The following is a 21,583-nucleotide window of genomic DNA, read 5'->3' as shown; positions in this document are numbered from 1 at the left end:
CTGACGGGGCGAGGTCTGTCAGACTGGAAAATTGCTGTCAAATGCAAATGCAGACACTGTCTTCCAAAAGCAGTCTTTGACACAACTTTAAACCTCCAGCAAAGACAGGGCTTGCAATACAGAGCATGGATGCATGAAGAGACCTGGATTCAGCGGGTGAAAGTTGCTCAGTGGCGCAGGATACCAGAAAGTATGGAGACTTCGGTTCATTAAACAAGCGCACTTGAGTTTTCCTTCCTCCAATTCACTCCAATACAGCCAGTCTCAGCTCAGTCAAATGTAAGGTGAGGGAAGATAACTATACATTTGGTTTTTAACTCATTTTACAACTTTTACAACCTAACCATCTTGATACTGGCCGTTCAAGTGTTCATACAGGGTAGTTGAATACCTCATTATAGAAATGATCCACTGATTTACTTTCCCGTTGTAAGTCAATGGGAGTCCATACTGACACGGGATAGGTAGTACTACTGTTTGAATAATACAAATATTTGCTTCAATGTCCGGCTCATTTCCTGGGGGGTTTGTACAGAGATGGGATTTTTTGTTGCACATGAACATCACCCTGAACCTTCTTTCCACTATCCACCAATAAATGAAAATATTCAGAACTATTATCATTTTTCCAGGCACAGCCAATTACAAAACAGTAAGGTCATGTAAACAAATAAAGAATGAACTACCACAATTAAACTAATGGTAACCAAAATACAGTGTAATAATCTGTATATTTACAAAATGCACTACCGTATATCTCTATCTATATGTAAAGTCTGTCTTTTTCAAATGATTGCATATCAAAAGCTGTTACTAATTCCTATTGAAACTGTTAGTTTGTTTAATCAATTAACAGCTAAATAAATTGTCAATACTCTACATACTTTACGTACTGTTGTAAAACAAACAAAAAAAGACATGAGACAGGAATATTTAAGCCTACATTTTCAATATTGTTCTTAAAAATATCCTGTTCTGCAGCCAGGAATGATTAATTTTGCTGAACTGTAACACTTTAATACCTTGTAAAAAAAATTGAACAATTGTGTGATGATTTTGCTACATTAGCTTTTTTTTGATTTTATGTGATTTAAGAATGTAGATGAACTCTCATGACATTAAACTTCGAAACCTGGAAATAAGATTATAAAGGAAACGGCTGCGGTCTGCAAAGTGATATGCAGTACTGGGCTTAAAAAGTCAAAAGGCATATTAGCAGAGCGGTGAAGACAGCCACAGACAGGAAAAAGACTGAGTGAGACTGCGTGAGAGATGGTGAGGGAGGAAAGGAAAAACCGGAGTGAGATAGAGACCTAAAACGCTCCCGAAGCCTGTCACATGGGGCCTTAAGTCGCATGGCTCAGCACTTCTTCTCGGAGGTCCGTCCGCTCCTGACATTTATCTGCTTTATTAGATTATCTGGTCTGCATGGCTCATGCTGGCACACGCACGTGCGGATACATACATTCACGCGCACCTCTCGATTCATTACAGCGCTAACTGCTTACTTTAGGTTTATGTCCTCTTTAAATTAAACCACAGATAACCACGGGAAAACAGAAGGGAGGAGAGGCTAGAGCTGGCCATTGAGGAGGAAATTAAGAAACATTGTTTGCGAGTGTATTATCATGCATGTGTGAGTGGTCATAAGGTTGCTTTTTAACGGGCTCATCTATAGGGACTCTGCTTCCCATCATTAGTAATTCAATTTGCGCTTTATTAGCAGCTCTTATCGGAGGCACAGACGGGCCAGGGGCAGCTTTCCTCACTCCATCTTCCTCTGCACTCCACCTTCTTTCCCTCTTGATTCTGAATCCCCGTCTTTAATTAGAGACGCATGTGTTCCTGCTGTAGCCATTCAGGGCCTCCGCATGACAAGGGGAAATGATGAAGACGAAAGGAAAGGACGTGCAAAGAAAAAGTTACAGAATCCAAAACGGAGACGCAGAGCCATGGGGACGAATAAAGCCTAATGTTAATAGTGATGGCTTTCTCTAATGTCTTCTGACTTCATTGAGTATGGGAGATTACACCAAGATGGGCATGAGGCGTGTAGGGTACACGCAGAATGACCGGAGGGGTAGGAGGGGCAAGGGGAGTGGGGGAGGGGGGAGAAACGGAGGAGGGAGGGGGGGGGCTGTAAAAACAATGATTGCTTTCCATCAGGTTAGGCCTATATTCTACAGTTCGTTAAAACAATCCAATTTGCAAAAGGATAATTATGCATTAGCTCCTTTTTATCTACTGGAGGGAGAGCGGTGCCAGGGCTTGATAGCGGTGGCGCTGCCTGCCTCCACCTCTGCAAATTACCCGCTATCGGCACTTGTTCGCCATCACCGCTGAATTGGGCAATCAATTAACCCCCCCCCCCCTTTCACCTCCTCTTTAGAGAGTGCCTGTGAGCCTCTCCAGTGACAGCCAGATACACAAAGCCCAGGCAAGGAGGAACACTGGGATGTGAGCTGTTGCCCTCTACTGGAGACCGCTTGGATAATGGCTGAAGGGCCAATTAGTTGACTCCCGATTCTTAGACATCGTGTATAATCAGGGGTTGAGTACGTGGCGTGTTCACAGTGGAAAAAGAATAAAGAATAGATCAGGAAAAAAATCCAAAATACCAGACTCCACTGTTTTGTTAACGCTGCACAATTTGCATATTGAATTGCATTGCAATCAATTAGTAAAGAAAACCTGTAACTACTTTGCATGCCTGTATAATGTATATAGTGTGCTATGTTTTTATATTAGTATTGATAGTTTAGTCTGTTAAAGTGTATTCTAGCATATTTATTTATATTCCATATTGTGTAATAAACAGCTATATCTCTTTCTAATGTTTATAAATGATATTTAGTTTATGATGAAATTGTTTATTTTTGATTTCATTTCAAACTCTTTTGCAATGTGTTGGTAACCTGCTACTGATTGAAAATTGAGATTTGTATTGTATTCTATAAACAACTGACATCATTTCTCTGTGTTGCAATTCAACAGACACTGGAATGGCTGCCATACATGTAGAGATAAAGCTTTAAGAACAATTTGGAGTGGACTCTTAATTTGTTTCAGAGTTGTATATAAGCCTTAGGAAAATCTTTCTGGTAAGAAAACTGTGATTTTTAACTAACTGCAAAAACAATGGACTGCGACGATAAGCATAAAGGAAATACATGCTATGTTCTGCAAGTATTGGCAGTATTCTGAGGACACTGGGGCACAACACAATATCTGAAGTAGACACAATCCCAAAGTATAGAGGACTACAAGTCACTAAAAAGCAGTAAATGGAGACACAAAGAACCAAAAAACGAAAAAATGTCCTACTTTGTTCAAGTTAGTGGTGGTAAAGCCACCATAAACAATCAAAAGAATAGCTCCAAAGACTGAAGCAAAGAGCTTTCTGATGATGCAACAACCACTAACTGTCGGTTTGAAATATTTGGTGCAGAGATGGATGCATAACAAAAACATAAAGAGGTGCTTTGATAAAAGGGTTGATCCAGAAAGCGATGCAGCACACACATTTATTGTAAATCTAACCGAATATGGAGGAAGTTGTGCAAATGATCCTATAATGTAGAGGATTAAATAAAGACCCATCTGCCAAATGTACCGTTATGTATGAAAGCTGAGCAGTCTGTGTTTTTATTCTTTTCAAGTAAATGCTAAAACACATGCAAGTGGATTTTTTTAAATAGCAGAACAGTTCACAAAACTTCACCTCTTTGGGAGAGTGAACAAATAATAATAGCAGCATGAGACAAAACACTAAGATAAGACAGGCCTACAAAAGATCCATTACTAGTGAAATAAATAAAACTAGTATTATCAAATCATAAAGTTAGAAAATGATCGTAATAATCTCAAATTGTGACTACTTTGGTCCTTATTTCATGGCAATGTCAGGAGACACTACGGGACTGTATGGCTTTTTAAGTGCTTGATGGACAGTTGGTGAGTTATTGGCTAAAACAAGTTGTCATAGCACCACCAACTGGCCATCCAGTGTAACTTTAACTCAAGAGTGGGTGAGAATTCAACATTATAAAGGAAGATATGTTGCCGTGGGTCTTACTGTATGGTTGATGCAATCCCGATTCTTGTGAGTGAGGGAGAATATTAAAAAGAAGAATAAAAAAAACAATATGGTAGGAAAAGCTCTATTAAAAAATGCACACCATACACCACAACTAGCCAGATTAATTAAAATGTAAATTAAAAAGCCAGTTAATAGCAATGTAGGAGCATATGGTCAGCAACTCATAACAGGGAAAAGTGTCCAGAAAGAAAGCCCCCAATGAAATAAGCAGAACTAAACTCAACAATACACTCTTTACGCTTTTGTCTATGCTGCACACACATTTATTGTAATGTGACATTCCTATATACTGCACATATTTTTCATAATGTTCTTGTTTCTTTGTTTATTTCTTTTTATTGTAAACATTTGTGTTTTTGCATGCACCATTACAAACTAAAGCCAATTCCTTGTAATTATATCATTGTCTGTGGTTATTAGCTTTTATACATGCTTATGTATTGGCTTTTGCTCATTTGTGCTGTGGCCTTTTGAAGGATTTGAATGAATGTGCTTTTGATTTTGCCTCTGCTTTAATATGTGCTGTTATTGTGCTTGTGTCAGGATTTTTCTCTGATTATGTACACTTGTACTTTGTTTTATTAACATCAACCTGCCAGGGACTGCAGATGAAAAGGACCTTTATAGCTAAATCTAGCAAATAACATTATATTCATGTGTGGTCGTTTCAATTTGTGTGAATTGTCCCGTCTTTATAGGTTAAAAACAATTATATTAAAAAAGAAAACTCTTAATATTTGCAATAAACCTGACTGATTGTGACTGTAGGTGTAAGACTCCTACCTGTCCTTGCTGATGTGGGGGAAAGCCGCCTCAACTTGTGCCGGCCAAAAGACACCAGCTCCCTTGAGGGCGTCTTCCGTCCTCCTACGGGACTCCTGGCGTAGCTCTGCGCCCGACCACGGGGGGAGTACTTCACCGCTGATGGGCTGCCCCCTTTCTCTGAACCAGCTCCAGTGTAGCTACAGGACAGAGGGTAGAGGAGTGATCAGTAATTCATTAAAAGCTACTAATATACAAATGATATTGAATAAAACACAACACACTGGTGAGAATTTTTTAAAAAATATTTGTTTGGTAGAGATCTTCTTAAAGAAATAAATGAACACTTGATCATTTTAATATATTTTTCGATGACAAGAACTCAAAATGATCCCTCCAATATTGTGAATCATATCACAATAACAACAGCAGCCAAATAATAGCAATTACTTTTTTTTCAAATCGTGTGCCTGAGACAGTTACCCTCAAACATTTAATAGTATGGAAGGTCTTGGTGTGGAGTTAAAACACACGTTACTATTACTTACCTAGTAGCAGACTTCCGAATGATTTTCATCCTGCTGCGGAGCTTGAAGCCAGCAGTTGAGGAAGAGGGGATCAGGGAGGTGCGCTGGGTTACAGATGGGGAGAATGGGGAGAAAACAAGCCCTCCTTTCACACCTTTGTTGCTTTTTTCCGACGTCCAGTGGAAGGCAGATCTACGTCGGGCTAATGTCGGCTCTCCAGGCGCTGCCGCAGAAGAACTCCCGCCTCCAGCCTTCCAGCGATAACGGCTGCTCAGTGAGGTGTTGGGAGAGGAGCCCGCAATTCCCTTTTTTATCTTAGGAGAGGGAGTGGAGGCTGCTCGGAGTTTCTTGGTCGTCTCTCCCTTCTCCAGAGGTCTCTGTGCTAGAAACATGGATTTTGGCGATAGTGACTTTCGAGGGATTCTAGTCTGGGCTCCAGCCGAGGAGGAGACCCATTTGTACCTGGAAGTCTTTGGGGCTATATTGGTGGAGTTCAGCTTTCGAGGTACCTTCTTAGCAGGCGTTCTCTTACTGATTGCCAACGAGGGGGAGCTCCCAGTGGCGACCCCATCTTTTGAAATCGATGCCGGGAAAGCAGCCACAGCTTTGTCTTTGGATGACGGAATGGAGCTAGCCTGTTTGGGCTCTACTTCTCTCTCCATCTGGCTTTTTATCCAAGTGAATTTGGATTTTTTTGTAAAGGATGCACCAACCTGGCCCTTGTTAGAGTGATATGTGGGGTCAACAGACGGTTGTTTTGATACTTCTGAAAGCCCAGAGGGAGTTGCTATATTTGGCCTAGCAGCAGTCAGTATAGTCTCTGTGGTGGATTTGCTCATCAGGGAGGGTTTGATCTGTGCTTGAGGGTTCATCTGCAAACTGGTCAAGGTGTTGGACTTAACTAAAGACGCTGCTTCTGCAGAAGCATTATCTTTCTTTATAGGCAGGAGAACATGCGTGTTTTCGGTCCTCTCTTGAATTGCTGGCGTTTGTCCCTGAAGCTTTTCCTGTTGAACACCAGTGTCTTTTTCATCTCCGTGCTGCAAAACAGTTGCTACTGTTTTTCTAAGAGTATCAGTGTGTTTCTTCCCTGTTGCATCTTCCCCTAATGATGAAGCGGCAGTTGTGATTTTATCACTCTTCTCTCCTCTGCTGTGGCTAGGTAATGGGGTGCTGTGAGATAAACTTTGGGACTGTGGAACAGAAGAGGTAGAAGCTGATGTGTGTACTACAGAGGACTGGGGGTTCTTGTTGCTCAGGGAGTACGTTTTCCTCCAACTTCCACGGCTGTGAGGAGCTAACGGTCTCCCCCTGGAGCTGTTATGATGATGGACAGATGTGTTGTGATCTCTTCCCCTGGCTGATGTTGGAGCTTCTGGACGCCTTAGCTCATCTCTTGCAAATGGTGTGTTGCCATGGACACTCTTATGATTATTGATGAGATCTGAGAATTTGAAAAAAGCTGTTATAGGATATGTTTTACATTTTTTTTTAAATGCTAAACAAAACATATCATGCTGTCAACATTGTGTATTGGTCGAACACAGTATTTAATAAACAGACCACCCCTAAAACAAGTAGGAGGAGATCTAAAAATGTCCAGAGTATCCCACACAATATCTCACAGATAGGTTTGATGAGAATAAAGATGTCTAATTATATTTTGCTTTAGACGTCAAAGTCGACATAACTCAACCTCCACACTCGTAAAAAAAAAGTAGGTAAAATAAGGTGGGCACACAGCAAGTTAAATTTGTTTCAGTCTGATCAGAGGTTTTACTTGCAATCATATGGAGTAATACAACCGGATTTAATGATAATTCAAAAAACTTTGCAACGTTTATCAGTTCAGTGAACTGAACGTTAACCATAATGCTTTGCAGTTTAAGAATTGGCTAAACAAACCTGTTGACACATTATTAACATTTAACTAAATACACCAGATAGTTAACTAAGGCTACATATATCTACATGCAATATATTACGGATGTTAAATCATTGAATGTTGTTTATAAGATAAAAACATGATAAAAAGAAGCAACGTCTCGTCTTAAGACGAATGGGTGGTTTCAACTGGATGCTAAGCTAACGGTAAACTTTCATTTTTAAATGCTTAAAAACAATCGACATTCACACGACAGCTCTGAATTTAAAGAAGAGAACAGTTGAAAACTGTTTTCTAACCCGCCTGCTAACAATCTGTTCATGTTTAAATCGTAGGTATTTACTTTGTAGAAGTTCAATTTCCCTCTTCAGTGCTTCTCTCTCCTCCATGTTTACAGCGGAATCTCTTCGTCATCAACCTACGACAAAAATAGGCCCTTGCGGATGATGTCAGTTAACGCCTTCAGAGCGGATATTGGGTTTTTGTCAGCCCTTCGTCTTGTCTTACAGGGTATATGTGTTGCCAAAGTGCCCTGTTACGCATGGGGCTAAATGTTCTCCGATTTTATTTGACACAAATAGTATAACTGTTTGGAGACTTACAGTTTAATGTGGTAGTTATAGCAACATCAACACATCAAATGAACAGACAATATTTTTAAGGTTTTTAAAAAATGACTATTTCATGTGCATCCAATTTTTCCCAAATGTCATTTGTCATTACATATTTTTTTTTGTCAATCAAGACCTCAGTAAATTAGACTAGATCATATTGCAAAGCGGCAGCCCATGTACCAATACTAACATAAATAAGGCTGCCAGCCGTTTCTTGAGGAAATAAAACATAGCAAGAAGTTATCTTGAAGTGATGGAGTGTATTCATAGATCTACAGCATTGGCTGTAATGCAAATTAATAAAGTATCATCTAGTCTTGGTAAGGAAAATAACACAGAGCTTGTTGGTGTAACTCTTTCCCAGAAGAAAGCTCCAGTGAAAACTGTTCTCATATCTGCCAGTGGTGTAGGCTATGCAGTTTGATTGAGACATTTATTCTAAGAGATAAGTTTATGTTGTAAAATGTTTAAAACTGTACCCAAAACAAAATAAATTGCCTTCACTATGTTGGGGTTGGGTCATGCAGAAGGCACAGACAAAGGTTATGCAAAAACTTGAGCACCAGTGAATAGAAACTACAAGAGGGGAGAACGTTATGAAAAAACAATTGCTACAGAAACAGAATAAGGCTGGTATATACGTGTTTCAACTCAATAAACTGAAATAAAACGAGCCTAAAGGGGTTTTACAATCTGTACAGCATACAACCACCTCTGTCAAAAAAGTAAAGAAACAGAGACTGAGCAGGGATCCTTCTTCCTGCATTGACAGACACGCAATAGCTGTGTGTGGCTTTATAAAACCAGATTTGCACACAGCACCACGTGACTGCATATTGATTGTCTTTAAGACCGTACTGAGGGTTCAATAGTCCTATCATCATCTTAAACGACTTGTTGCTGGCTGTCAATGATTTCAAAACAACGGCGTCACTTAGAACATATTTTATTTGTCATATTAATTAGAATATCACAATTATACTTTGGTAGAACGTCGCTATTTAGGTTGTTCGTGTAAAATACAACAAAGGGTAAGTCTTATCGATGAGGGTGAAACGCTGATGACGACTGGCTGAAGTGAAATGAAACGGGAAGTGAAAGTTAAGGCAGCTGGTTTGGACATAAACCGAAAAGAGCGTGATTAAAAGAGAAAGCAAGGCTTAAAGTTGCTTTAAAAGTAAAGGTAAGGTCATATTTGTCACTACTTCTTTTGAAAGTACGAAGTTTCTCACAGACTTATTGATAACATTTGACGAATATGGTTTATTTTGTATTACTTTCTGTGTTCGATTCGCTGGTGGGGCAAATGGGGTAAACCCATTTGTGTTTGTGGCGTTTTACCCGTATTTTTAAGTATTAAAGATATCATTTGTGACGCAACACTTAAGGTTTGTTTTGATTTTGACAGCTAGCTCAGTGTTGTTGCTAATGTTAGTTAGACAGCTAGCTTGAGTGTTGTCCACACAATTCATAAAAAGCGTAATGTTATTGTAGTGACGTGTGTGTGTGTGTGTGTGTGTGTGTGTGTGTGTGTGTGTGTGTGTGTGTGTGTGTGTGTGTGTGTGTGTGTGTTTACAGTACCCTGATCATCACCATGGCGTCAATAAATCGGTTGTACTTCATCGTAACGACAAAACCTGAATGCCCAGGACACATCAAGACTGGCCAAATATGCTACATCGGGGAATCCATCTACAACAACAAACGGTCAGTCAGAGAAAGGTTGCGTTCTTCTGCAAAGTTGAGAGTTTCTTTCATTAGTTCAATGTCAGCGTTAACTTATGATGTAGAGGAACATAACATGGATAAGTTGAGTGCACAGGAAGCGGAGCTGCTTCAGGCCCTCTGTGAGGACGAAGAGAGGCTGAAGTGGTTCAGAGAAGGAGATGCTCTTAAAACAGCTCTGGGACTCACAGTGGGAACTCCTGTAACTGTGGAAGAAGGAGGAAAGAAGCTCAGAGGCATCATTCGCTACATTGGACCGATAACAGACGCTTTTCCCATTTCAGGAAAGTTCTTTGGCATTGAATTGCAGGTGAGACTTTAAGGATATCTTTTCAACCAGATCAGAACATATTCATTTTCTGTTCTGCTCTCCTTGGCTGGAATAACTATTTTCATATAGTTTTATCTTAGGTTAGACATATGCCTTTGATATTTCTACCCTCAACCCAATAATGGGGGTGAATGGATTTGGTTTTGTGACATGCACAGATATAAAAACAAGTGATTAAATATGGTTACTTTGCACCTCATATTATGTAAGAGAACATAACTTGTATTTTATCAATCATTAACAGTCAAATGTACATATCCATTTATAGAGGTATTAGGGTTGAAAAGTTCCACGAATTTTCAAATATGGAAACTTGCCATGGGAATTAACGGGAATTTAAGGAAATAAACTGGGAATTTTCAAAATTGAAGGTTGGCTCTTCATAGGGAACTTAAATATAGTTGGAAGATAGTATTTTAGCATAATCTTGACTAAAACAAACACATGACATTCAAGTATATCCATGCCATTCCTCAACAATCACATGCACATAGCACACTGCTTACTGCATGGCTATTGAGACCACACCCCCTACAGGCACTGTGCATTCCTCCATCACATGCACATATGATTTCTAGAAGACCGGACCACACTTTTGAGCCCAAAGCACAAGACTATTGAAGCCACACATTTGAGCCTGTGGACTACACAAAGTGAAGTAAGGTTTGATGATATTATGGGGTAATCTATTTATTTTATGTTTAAATTGAAAATATCACATACACATGTATTCATAGTAGATAGCTAGCTCATAACTTAAATGCTAAATAAGCCATAGCTAGCATCACTTCATTTACTATCTATGAGGCACTCTTATAAAGATGCTAGCTACCTCAAATGTGATGCTGTTCTTTTCTGCCTCCTGCAAGATGCATGATGCAAGATCATTCCAGTTTTTTAGCTAGCCTAACTATTTATATATCTGTTCACCCTGCCATTGCATCAATTCCCAGTTAGTTCCCATACATTCCCATTATTCCCATTATTCCCATGGAAAGTTTCCAATATGGAATATTTCCAAAATTCCCCAGCTTAACTTCCAATCGAAATTTACCAGAAATGTTCCGCCCCTTTGCAACCCTAAGAGGTATTGAATTCGAAAATGTAAGGTACATTATTAAGGGTTGCTGCTATGCTTCTTTCTCCCCAGGGAGAAGACAGAGGAGAGGGGCACACAAATGGTTCCTTCCAATTCAGAACCTTCTTCAGCTGTGACATACATTCTGGCATTTTCGCCCCATTCTCCAGAGTCAGGCCAGTGGTTCCCAGCTCCTTGTCACCCTCCATGCCAAAGCACTCGGCAGAAACAGAAGGGCTAAACATGGGGGATAGAGTCACCTATTTCATTGATGAGAAATGTCTGCATGGAATGGTGCTGGATGTGCAGGGAGATTTTGTTAAGATCTCTACAGTAAGTACAGTAGTGTTCTTTTTTTAAATAGCCCAAAATATGTCTCAAAATGGTCTCCACGGATTGATTGTAGTCCTTTCACATGGCTAGCAGTCCAACACACTATACGTGATAGGCTAAAGGGTGGGATATCTCAATTCGGTTGATCAATCACAACAGAGCAGGCCAGCTTACCAATCAGAGCAAACTGGTCCCTGATTTCCGACAGAGGGTGAAAAGAGGTTCTGCAGCACAGGCAGGATGAGAAAAATAAAGAGCTTTTTTTTAACATTAAAGCCTGTAAACATGTCACAGGAGAGGCACAAAATACAATGAACCTAATAGGTCCCCTCTAAATATGTGATCTTTTGCTGCTTTTTTTAATTTGTTTTTTTTATATGAAGCCATTCCGTAGTGCTATACTCATCTGGTGATTAAAAGACACCAGTCACGCTGACTAATTCCTAATATTTATTAATATAATATTGATATGTAGTTGATCTTATTATCACCAGAGATCTAGCACTATAGCTTCCTGGTTCTTTTTGTATACTGTAAAGGGGATGCTATAACAAATATAAAATGTGTCACCTCCTTAAGTACAAAGTGAGCAATTTGCATTACATTTCAAATTTGCCTTTTTGTGTTTTTTCAGGACAAAGATGAGAATGGAAAGAGAGGGGGCGAAGTACAAGTTTCACTGCGTTCTGTTTTTAAGGGGGAGGTGCCTGCAGGTTCGAGCAACTCCTTACGTGATACATTTTGAAACTAAAACCCACATTTGTAAGATCTCTGATCCAAATGTATTTTTCACCACAGAGCCAGAGAATATGGTTGTTGATCCACCTCCAGAGGAACCAGGCACTGAGGATCTGTATTCAGATCACTATTTGGATCTCACCGTGAACTCTGTGGTGGAGGTGACTCTGGGTGACGGCAATTCATATGGAATCATCCGCTGGATTGGCACTCCGCCGAGTCGAAAGGAAATCATGGCTGGACTAGAGCTGGTAATATTTATACCCAGGCCTGTCACCCTTAAAATGTTTTGTTGGAAGATATATTTTCACATAAAGAACTGCATTAAAAGATATTATTTTTATTTTAGGGTCATTTTGTCTCACAAATATATGAATTTATATAATTATCACAAATAAAACCAGTGTTTCAATGTTTTTTACCTACTTTAACAACATATTTTCTTCAATTGTTTATGTTTGCACCACCAGCGACCAAATCAAATTCCTTGTATGTGTAAACGTACCTTGCAATAAACTTGATTCTGATTCCGATTCTGAAAAAAACAAAATGCATGCAGTATATATTTTTTAGGCATTCTTTGTATATTTGTTTGCCATTTTTTGTAAAACTACTGTAATAGTTATTATAAAGACGGTTGCTCTTTCATAAAAAAAGAAAATCAAAATGTCTGTGCAATACTTTAATGGTACGGAAAGCCCTGCAGTGTATTGTTTGACATTCTCGTGTAAACAAATGGATAAATATGTCCTTATATTGTACAAAATAAGTAAATAACGTATTTACTGTAAACTATTGTGGCCTATTTATACTGATGTGTTAATGTGCTTTTTTAAAATGTTTACATGCCATCTGTTCAAGTAAAGGAAACTCATAATATTATATGGAAATAATCTCCAATCAAGAGTTAAAGGTTGACCTCTCTGTGAGATGTCAATGTTTGTAAAATTTCTAATGTAACTGCGTTCCATGTTATTTTTTCAACTCTTATGTGTATCTGTCTCCAGGAGGAAGACAAAGGAGTGAGTGATGGTACTTTCTTTAATGAACGGTTCTTCAGTTGTCCCAACAAGAGAGCTCTGTTCGTGAAGCTGCAGTCCTGCCGTCCTGACTCACGATTTCAGAGCACATCAGCCGATCCCTGCAAAAAGATGCCGAAACTTGAAGAAACAGGTTAGAACAACACTGATGAACAGAAGTTATTTCAGCTTTGCGCATTACCTTGTTTAGAGGGGAGTTAAGGTTTTAGGAAAATCCATGATTTTCTCTGAAGTATGATTATAAGTCAGGCAGTGCCCTCTTGTGGACATATTAATGCTGTTACAGAGAGACAGAAAAAAGTCGGTTATTTCCTGTCCCACATAACTGGAATGTTTTGGTTGGTTTTTTAAAGTAGTATTTAAATGATTTTGATGTTATGAAATATCTTCTAGAAATACATTCAATCATTTCAGAAAAAGATTAATTTCAAGGTGCCATAGAATGGAAAACTGTATTTACCTTGGCATAATTGAATAAGGAGAGTTTGGTACATTGAACTGACATACTGTGAATCTCAAACACCATTGTTTCCTCCTTCACTTGCACATCATGAATATGCATATCACAGCAGTAAAAAGGGTGAATTACAACAATCCCTGTGTGTGACGTCACCTACGGTAGTCCAGCCCCAACATTTGCATACACCAGCTGCTGGAAACACTAACGCTAACACTTACCACTCCGTAACGTTGCTCTCCAATCTCCGACCAACTGGCGGTTCTTCAAATTCATCGGTTTCCTCCTCCGATAAACGCTCAAACATGTAAGATTGGATGCAAATAGCCTCCATGGTTCATCTCTCACAGTTTCGCGAATTTCACTTACTTCTGTGGGCTCTGAGGCAGCCATGGATCGCTCCTTATAAACCAGCCAATCAGAGCAGAGCTCATCAAAATTATTTAAATGAGCCCAAATAAGGCAATTCAGCTTGTTACATTCTAGGACCAAATCAGAGAGTTGTAAATAGGCCTGTAAAACCGCATCTGGACATTTTTTGGATCAACCAAAGTTATACAGATTCATTCTATGGCCACTTTAAGAATCCAAAAAATAAATAACCTGCACAGCACAACCACATGTGATGATGATTACTATACTAATTACAATAAAAAATAAAAACAACAATGAACGTATTTGTATAGCACCTTGTGTACATAATATGCAGCATAAAGAGCTTTATAGACTTAAAAGAAACATAAAAACAGATATAATGTCATAATAAATGGCAAATAAGATACAAATTATATTGAAATGTAATGCATATTAGATCAAAATAAAACCCACCAAATAATATTAATATTTAAATCAGTGTCGGCAGATGGTACATATACACTTTAAAACACTTCAGCAGCATTAAAGAGCTGAATTCATCATATTTAGTTTTATTTTTACACAAAAATCAGGATGTATTTTGGTACAGCTAAAGTTGGACTCGAAGTAGCCATTCCAAAACCTGTGGAGTTGAAGTGCAAACAAGTGAAGTTCCTACTCCCCAAACTGGGAAAACCATTTCATTAATGGAACTGGCTCTGCTCAAGTGAAAAACTGAACACACGCTGTTTTGTTATTGTTTATCAAACAACTGTAGGAGAGTCTACACTACAGCATTCACCTGTTTTTTTTATGTGTGTCATGTGTTCACAAATGTGTATGTGTTTGTCACTTCAGAGAGAGATAGGGAGCACAGTGCAGGGAAGCTGGAGACTGTCCCTCCTATCAGCACGGAGCAGGTTAGTAGTATTCTGATTGGACGAATGAAGGGGATCCAAGGCCACTGCAACTCCTGCTACATGGACGCTGCCCTCTTCAGGTCAGGACCATGAAAATAAGACAGTAAAAAAAGTGTCTTTATGGGAAATTTAGCTGGCTTTATCCCATTTATTATTCCTTTATGTTTTCAACATTACTGATATGCTTGAATTTGGAATAAAGTCCTTGCAAAAAAAGCTTGATTTTCAACATAAAATGTGATTTTGTAAAACAACCCATTTGTTGGTTTACCTCTGCCTTTTCAAATCATGTAAAGTATTGTTTACTGTCCTTTATAACCATTCTCAAGTTAATTTCAGATCACTGCAAGAATCTTTTTAATGTATTTATAAGATGTTTTTAAACATACTTTAATAAACCCTTTTCTGTGTGTGCTTTCAGCTTGTTTTCCTGCTCCTCTGTGTTGGACTCCATGCTGTTCAAATCAACACAACCTCAAGACGCCCCGATTCAGAGAACACTTCTCCAGGACATTGTCAATCCCCTCCGCAGGTGTGTGTTTACATGTGGCTTAGCAAATCATTGAATTCTCTTTACGGTTATTCACTCAAGTATCAATACTGTTGCTGTGTTCTTTGCAGTAAGGGCTTTGTGGAAGGCCGTCACATCATGAAGCTCCGGCAGCAGCTGCAGAAACACGGCTACAGTCACTCCTTCACCACGGATGAGAAGGGTCGGTTTAATCTGGAAGCTTTTAAACACCTGATTCATTTTTCATTTTTTCTAACGTGTCTTTGCTTTTGTCTTTCAGATCCAGAGGAGTTCCTTACTGTCATCATGCACCACATTCTTGCACTGGATCCTCTACTCAAACTGTACAGTTACACTACAATAGCATAGCTTGAATAGAAATCAACTTCTAAAGAAAGGTACAATCAGGCTTTTTCATTTCCCTCCCTCTCACATATAGCTCAGCGGGAGGTAAAGTGCAGGAGAGTTACTGCTATCAGATCTTCTTGGACCAGAACCGCCTGTTGCTGCCCACCGTGCAGCAGCTGTTGGAGCATTCCTTCCACACTGCAGCACTCAAGCTGGCAGAGGTAATCTGTCTACACATCTCCACAGTATGGAGTGGTGCAGTAGTGACATATTTTTGTAGGCTGACCCTGTAGTAGTTCGCATAGGCACCCTTGACAAAAAAATCAATGGGATTTGTCCATTGAGTTTTGGACCTGTGGCTAAACACATTTAGGATAACTTCAGTTCCACATATTAACACCACTTAAGGTGCAGTTGGCAGAAGTAAATAGCTTAGTTACAGCTATAACGAACTACATGTTCAGCTAAAATCTGATGATGTTCAATCTCTTTTAGTCGTTCGTTAGCAACTGCCGTTTAGCTCCAGATACTCACCTATGTGATATGACATATTGTATGCCATAGAAAAACAACGTGGAAATCTTTTGGTTGACTTCCAGAAGAGGGACCCGGATGTGCTCAAATGCTATCTTAGGGGTCTAAGACTCATTCATGCACCACTTCATCGAAGAGCTTGTTTAGAGGTTTAAAGGCGTTTTTATTAACAAAACTTTAGCAGTTTATATTGGGATTTACAAACATGCCTGTCATTATCTTCCATCTGTTTCGATGAACCATGTTTAGATTAAAACAAGGGAAATGGTAGGGGTCCTTTTCACAATACATTTTCTCCAGGTGATCAGCTATTAATCAGTTAGTACTAAACCAACAACAATAGTAGCTCAGGGTTTACTTGAGTGGTGGTTCGTTCCAGCACTTGCAGGAACATGATATCAAAGTGTCCTTAAATATTGATACTTCGACAAATCATAATGTTATTAAATTAACATTAGTTTGCCTTGTTAAGCTGTTATAGCCACATTGTTTGGAGTATTGATACTTTTGCAGAAGAATAACTTATAGTGTAACCAATTAAGCAACTATTGGTTTTAAAATAGATACAATTCTAGATGTAACCGCATGTGTTTATGCTACTATGTTAGCTCAATTCATGTTAATCTGTGTAAAATATATATAAGATACATATGTATTTCCGTCTTTTTGTCAGGGAAACTGATGTTACCTTTGGTTCACAGTAGGTGTCTCTGTTGGTCAGATCTTCTCATCTCCTGGAACGAGTACATTCGTGTGTATAATCTTCTATGTTTAATTTTTGATTGATTGCAGGCACCATCCTGCCTCATCCTCCAGATGCCTCGCTTTGGGAAGAAATTCAAGATGTTTGACAAGATCATTCCCTCTCTGGAGCTGGACATCACTGACCTCCTCTCTGAAGGTACCAGAAAACACAAACACACACACAACACATAGATTGACATGATTTAATAAAAATGGACTCAACATGTTGTGTGTGTTACAGGTCCTCAGCAGTGCATGCTGTGTGGAGACTTGGCCCAGCTCGAGTGCTCCGACTGTTTCAAAGAGTCCCTTTTCAGCCACACAGGATTCAAAATCTTCTGCAGGAAGTGTTCAACTCAGGTGTGCCTTGTATCATTGTCTGCCATTAAGACCAGCTCTGTTAAAATATATTTAGCTAACGTCCATCTGAATCAGTCTCTATTACTCAGTTTGTTGTTTTAAAAAGTGTTTTCGATTACCGTTTCCTATTTGCTACTGATAGGCATGGTGTAGATTTTGCATAGAGCAACATGACATGCATATCCTCTATTGATACGTAGCTTGGTGTAGCATTTAATGCTAAAATAAATCAGCAAAACTTCCAATCCAAAAACATGGATGTCAGATTGTCAGACAGTCAATATGTCAGTTTAAGTGCATGCTATATTTAGAATATGTTCTGTGTGTCACACAGCCCTTTCTGATGGGGAACTGGAGCTTTTATCTATGCTCTATGCAAAGCCATTAGACTATTTTGGGAGAAACTGTTAAAGTTATTTTTAACTCAAGGGACTTTGAAGTTGCAAAACAATCAAATCATAGCAGCGGTAGACCTTCCGTCTTCTGCAATGCTAAACCAGTGTTTTTGTCAATGGAGTCTGGGGGCTTTGAAAAAAGAATAGATCATTGGGAAATGCCTTCTGACAGCTTCAATTGGTGAAAATATTCTAAATATAGTTTAGATGGCTAAAATATATTTGCTGGGTTCTGGTTTCAGACAGAGGGTGAAAAGAGGTGCTGTAGCACAGGCAGTACGAGAACAACAAAGACCTTTTTGAACATTAAAGCATATTAACATGTCAAAGTTATGGCACAAAATACAATTATGAACCTGTAAATGAGTATAAAAGAGACACTTTAAGTCTCAGACCCCTGCAACAATCCAACAGGCAATATTTATTCAACAGAAAAAGAAAAAGACATACAAATGTATAATAAAATAGTACAATACACCTATTGATGCAATTGAGAGACCTATATACAGAAAGTATAGAATAAACAGAATATAAATGTAACTATACAGTTGAATAACTACTATATACTGTAATAATAAATATATACAATTTTAGAAATGTAGAGGAAATCAGGTTGGTTGCCTTAACCTTGGATAGGTACCTCATACTGTGAAAATAATCAAAATGATCCCTTTCAGTAAAAATACCAAATCTTCTTCTGAAAAAAATCAGCTGCAGCACTAACTGCATGTGTTTTATTCCTTAGGTGCACTCTCATCCTCAGCGCAGATCCCATCAACCCAACGCCCTGGATATCCCCAAGGCTTACCTTCCCAGCAGCAAACCTCACACTCTGATCAGAGACAAGCTGGAGCTGTTCGCTGTGCTCTGCATCGAGACCAGCCACTACGTGTCCTTCATCAAACACGGACCCAACAGCAATGACTGGATCTTCTTTGACAGCATGGCAGACAGAGAAGGTGAGCCGTCTCTTTGTATAAATGGCTCATCACTTTGACAACATTTGCAAATGTACTCAGTGGCTCATTTGTGCGTTGTTTTCAGGAGAAAGCGATGGCTTCAACATCCCTGAGGTTCATACCTGCCCCGAGGTTGGCATGTACCTTGAAATGTCCCTAGCAGAGCTGGCCAATCAGGTGCCTCGAGACATGAAAGGTGTGGCCAAACGTCTCTTCTGCGATGCCTACATGTACCTGTATCAGAGCCCCAGCATGTGTCTGTATCGCTAAGGGGACACCAGCCCATAGCTTTCTTTTTTTGCTAAAAATGTAAATGGAATTTTGATTTGGTTTGATATTCTTTTATGAATGTGTGGAAGTACACACTTGATCATTTAAAATGTGTATGTAGAATTGTCTGCCCTGGTTGCTGGAAAAGTTTTGTCAGGCTTAAATAATTTATATTTTCTGTGACATTTTAAGAAGATAAAGCAGAAGCTGACGTCGCTTGCTCAATCATTTTTGCACTTTTAGTACAAGGCATTGCCAGAAATCACTGACATGTGTGGCAAATGTGGTACACTGTAATATTTGGATTGTGTAGATTTCCTCTTGGTGTTTGATAAGTTAAAAAGTTTATACTGAAAGTGAATGATTGTAGAGGTTGAAAAAAATTACCAAAGAAAAGGAATATAATGATTTCAGCGTGGCGGTCTAATAAATACAACTTAAAAATATATTGGGAAAAAAACTCTCTTATTTTGATGGTTAAGCTCACCATTATGCCTTAATGTTTTCTTAAAAATGTGGGTTTATCAATATTATTTCAGTTAAATTTGTTCATAATTTAATAATAAATATGAAGAACATGCATTCAAATGGAAACAAGAGGGTTCGGACAAAAATCTATTTATTGCTTCTGGTTCTTATTTACCAGTTATAACAACAGATCGGAAGTCCTGCACATATCACCTATTTACTCAAAAGCAGATGATCGGTTCTATTTATAGATGCTTAGATATCTTTGGTTTTCAGAAAGACCAAAAAGGGAAAAAAATGATGTTGTCATATAAAACAGATAATTTAATGTTTATGGAACATTATATTTCATATCATTTTAACTGTCGCACAGAAGGAGTATGGCTTAATGTGTATGTATAATACAACCATAAGCAAAACCTGGACTATATTAAGTACTCCTGGAGGTGTTTTATTTCAAAATATTTTCAAACCTTTACAGTAAAATGTCCCAGTTTGGGATAAATAAAGTACTTCTGATTGATTCTGAGAAGGTTCCGTGGGGGATTTTTTTTTTTTTAACCCCAAAATGTTGACTGGAGTTTGCTTATATCAATCTTAGAACCTCCTTTTTAACAATAAAAAAATATCGTCCAATATCTGATCCGCAAAATGACCTAGAATATTATTTAAAAGGGGCCCTATTATGCTTTTGGGGGGGTTTCCTTTCCTGTAGTGTGTGTTGTGTATAGGTTTTGTGTGCATGTAAATGGTCTGCAAAGGCTAAAATCCTAGTTTCCTCCAGAGGGAGTTTCTCTCCCCCACACTCCCCCGCCGGCCGGAAATTGGAGTCCATTGGACTCTTTTGTTAACTTCTGGAACATAATCACGTCACTATGTCACTCTTGCGCTTCTATTGGCTAGCGCTCCAACACATTTTACATCTAAGGGGCGGGACATCTCTAAGAGTTTGACCAATCACAATAGAGCCAACCGGCTAACCCATCAGAGCAGACCGAGGGTTTAAAGAGGTATTGCAGGACAGGCAGTATGAGAAAAATAAGGAACTTTTTGAACATTAAAGCAAGTTAACATGACACAGTAGAGGCACAAAATACAAATATGAATATTATAATGAGTGTCATGTATCATTTTTCAGCTTTTGTTGATTTAATGAAATTCAGCATGGCTTCGATTTTTTTTGCTGGTGTTGAGATGTGTAGATACAGATGTACATTTAGGCAAAATTGCAACTGTATTGCACTAACTGAACCACATACTTGTTTACTGTCATATTGATAGTGCTTTTGCATGGATACAGTCCAAGACCTGAAGTTAATCAGATTTTTTTTGTGAGCAATGCTATAAAGGTTGACTGTGGGCTTCCCGTTTGTGCATGTTCCCCTTAAGTCACATTGCCCATAGCCACAAACATGGGAGTGTATTAAAGACATAAACTTGGATTTATCAGCTTCCTGCATCTCATTAGATTTTTGGAGGTTTATCATCAGCATTACAAACACTGACTTTATTACATATCTGGGGGACAAGACTTCTGGTGAAATCTTGTTTTTATTGACTTTCAAAATTACTTGGTTTGAATTGTTTCCCTAATTAGGAAAATTGGATGTAATTGCACCGCAGATCCATGATTTGGTTTTCTGTCAAATTTAATGGGGGTATAACATCGTACTTCTTTCTCTGTGTATACCATGTCATATGACACAAGTCAAGTTGTTCTTCACATGGTTGAATCAAAAGCTTTTGTTTTATAATGGACCTAGCCAATCAATCACATGTTAAAAGTGTTGATCAAATATAAAAATCAATGAGAACATGAAACATTAAAATATTTAAAATGCCATTATGAAAAGATTGAAACAAATAGTGTTCATGAACGAAAGCTCAATGTGACTGCAAGGTTGACTGTCCTGTTGGTTAAAGGACATAGTGAATGGACTCTGTGGCAGCAGGTGAAGTTTAATTTTCTTGAAATAGTTGACCGTTTATAGCACAAAAATAAATGTTAAAGGCTTTTACTAAGTTGTTATGCTGCTCAAACCTCAATGAGAGGTCAACTGTGATAAGCACAGCAATTAGAATGATGTGGCTGTTGGTGGTAACTAATTATTAAACAACAGAAAGAGGTGAC

At 38.7% G+C, this 21,583-nt stretch overlaps 2 protein-coding genes across 2 annotated transcripts in view; one reads left to right on the top strand and one right to left on the bottom strand.

Annotated features, from left to right (window-relative positions):
* The window catches only part of zc3h3 (zinc finger CCCH-type containing 3), a 62,967-nt gene extending 55,284 nt beyond the window's left edge, over positions 1–7,683 (bottom strand). The window contains exons 1-3 of the mRNA XM_063890893.1: positions 7,617–7,683; positions 5,410–6,832; positions 4,883–5,061 (exon numbers count right to left, since the gene is read on the bottom strand). Coding sequence (XP_063746963.1) covers positions 4,883–5,061; positions 5,410–6,832; positions 7,617–7,662 — 1,648 coding nt within the window. The 5' untranslated portion in view covers positions 7,663–7,683. The remainder of the gene's footprint in view (positions 1–4,882; positions 5,062–5,409; positions 6,833–7,616) is intronic.
* Positions 7,684–8,745: 1,062 nt separating this feature from the next.
* On the top strand, positions 8,746–19,430 carry cyldl (cylindromatosis (turban tumor syndrome), like). The gene is made up of 15 exons (XM_063890894.1): positions 8,746–9,070; positions 9,466–9,922; positions 11,094–11,354; positions 11,989–12,067; positions 12,153–12,343; positions 13,100–13,265; positions 14,802–14,943; positions 15,285–15,395; positions 15,485–15,576; positions 15,655–15,718; positions 15,814–15,943; positions 17,049–17,157; positions 17,242–17,360; positions 18,501–18,714; positions 18,800–19,430. Exons 2-15 carry the CDS (start codon positions 9,482–9,484, stop codon positions 18,982–18,984), a joined length of 2,304 nt encoding a protein of 767 aa, XP_063746964.1. The 5' UTR covers positions 8,746–9,070; positions 9,466–9,481; the 3' UTR covers positions 18,985–19,430.
* Positions 19,431–21,583: the final 2,153 nt, after the last annotated feature.

Source organism: Eleginops maclovinus, chromosome 9 (genome assembly GCF_036324505.1).
Source record: "Eleginops maclovinus isolate JMC-PN-2008 ecotype Puerto Natales chromosome 9, JC_Emac_rtc_rv5, whole genome shotgun sequence".
In the NCBI taxonomy this organism is placed as follows: Eukaryota; Metazoa; Chordata; class Actinopteri; order Perciformes; family Eleginopidae; genus Eleginops; species Eleginops maclovinus.
This window is presented reverse-complemented; position numbering and strand designations above follow the sequence as displayed.

Excerpts from the sequence above, each read along its gene's own strand:
- cyldl (XM_063890894.1), top strand. The coding sequence starts at position 9,482 with ATGGCGTCAATAAATCGGTTGTACTTCATCGTAACGACAAAACCTGAA. Across the intron at positions 9,923-11,093 it reads TCTTTGGCATTGAATTGCAG|GGAGAAGACAGAGGAGAGGG; the intron begins GTGAGACTTTAA and ends CTTTCTCCCCAG. Across the intron at positions 18,715-18,799 it reads CAGCATGGCAGACAGAGAAG|GAGAAAGCGATGGCTTCAAC; the intron begins GTGAGCCGTCTC and ends CGTTGTTTTCAG.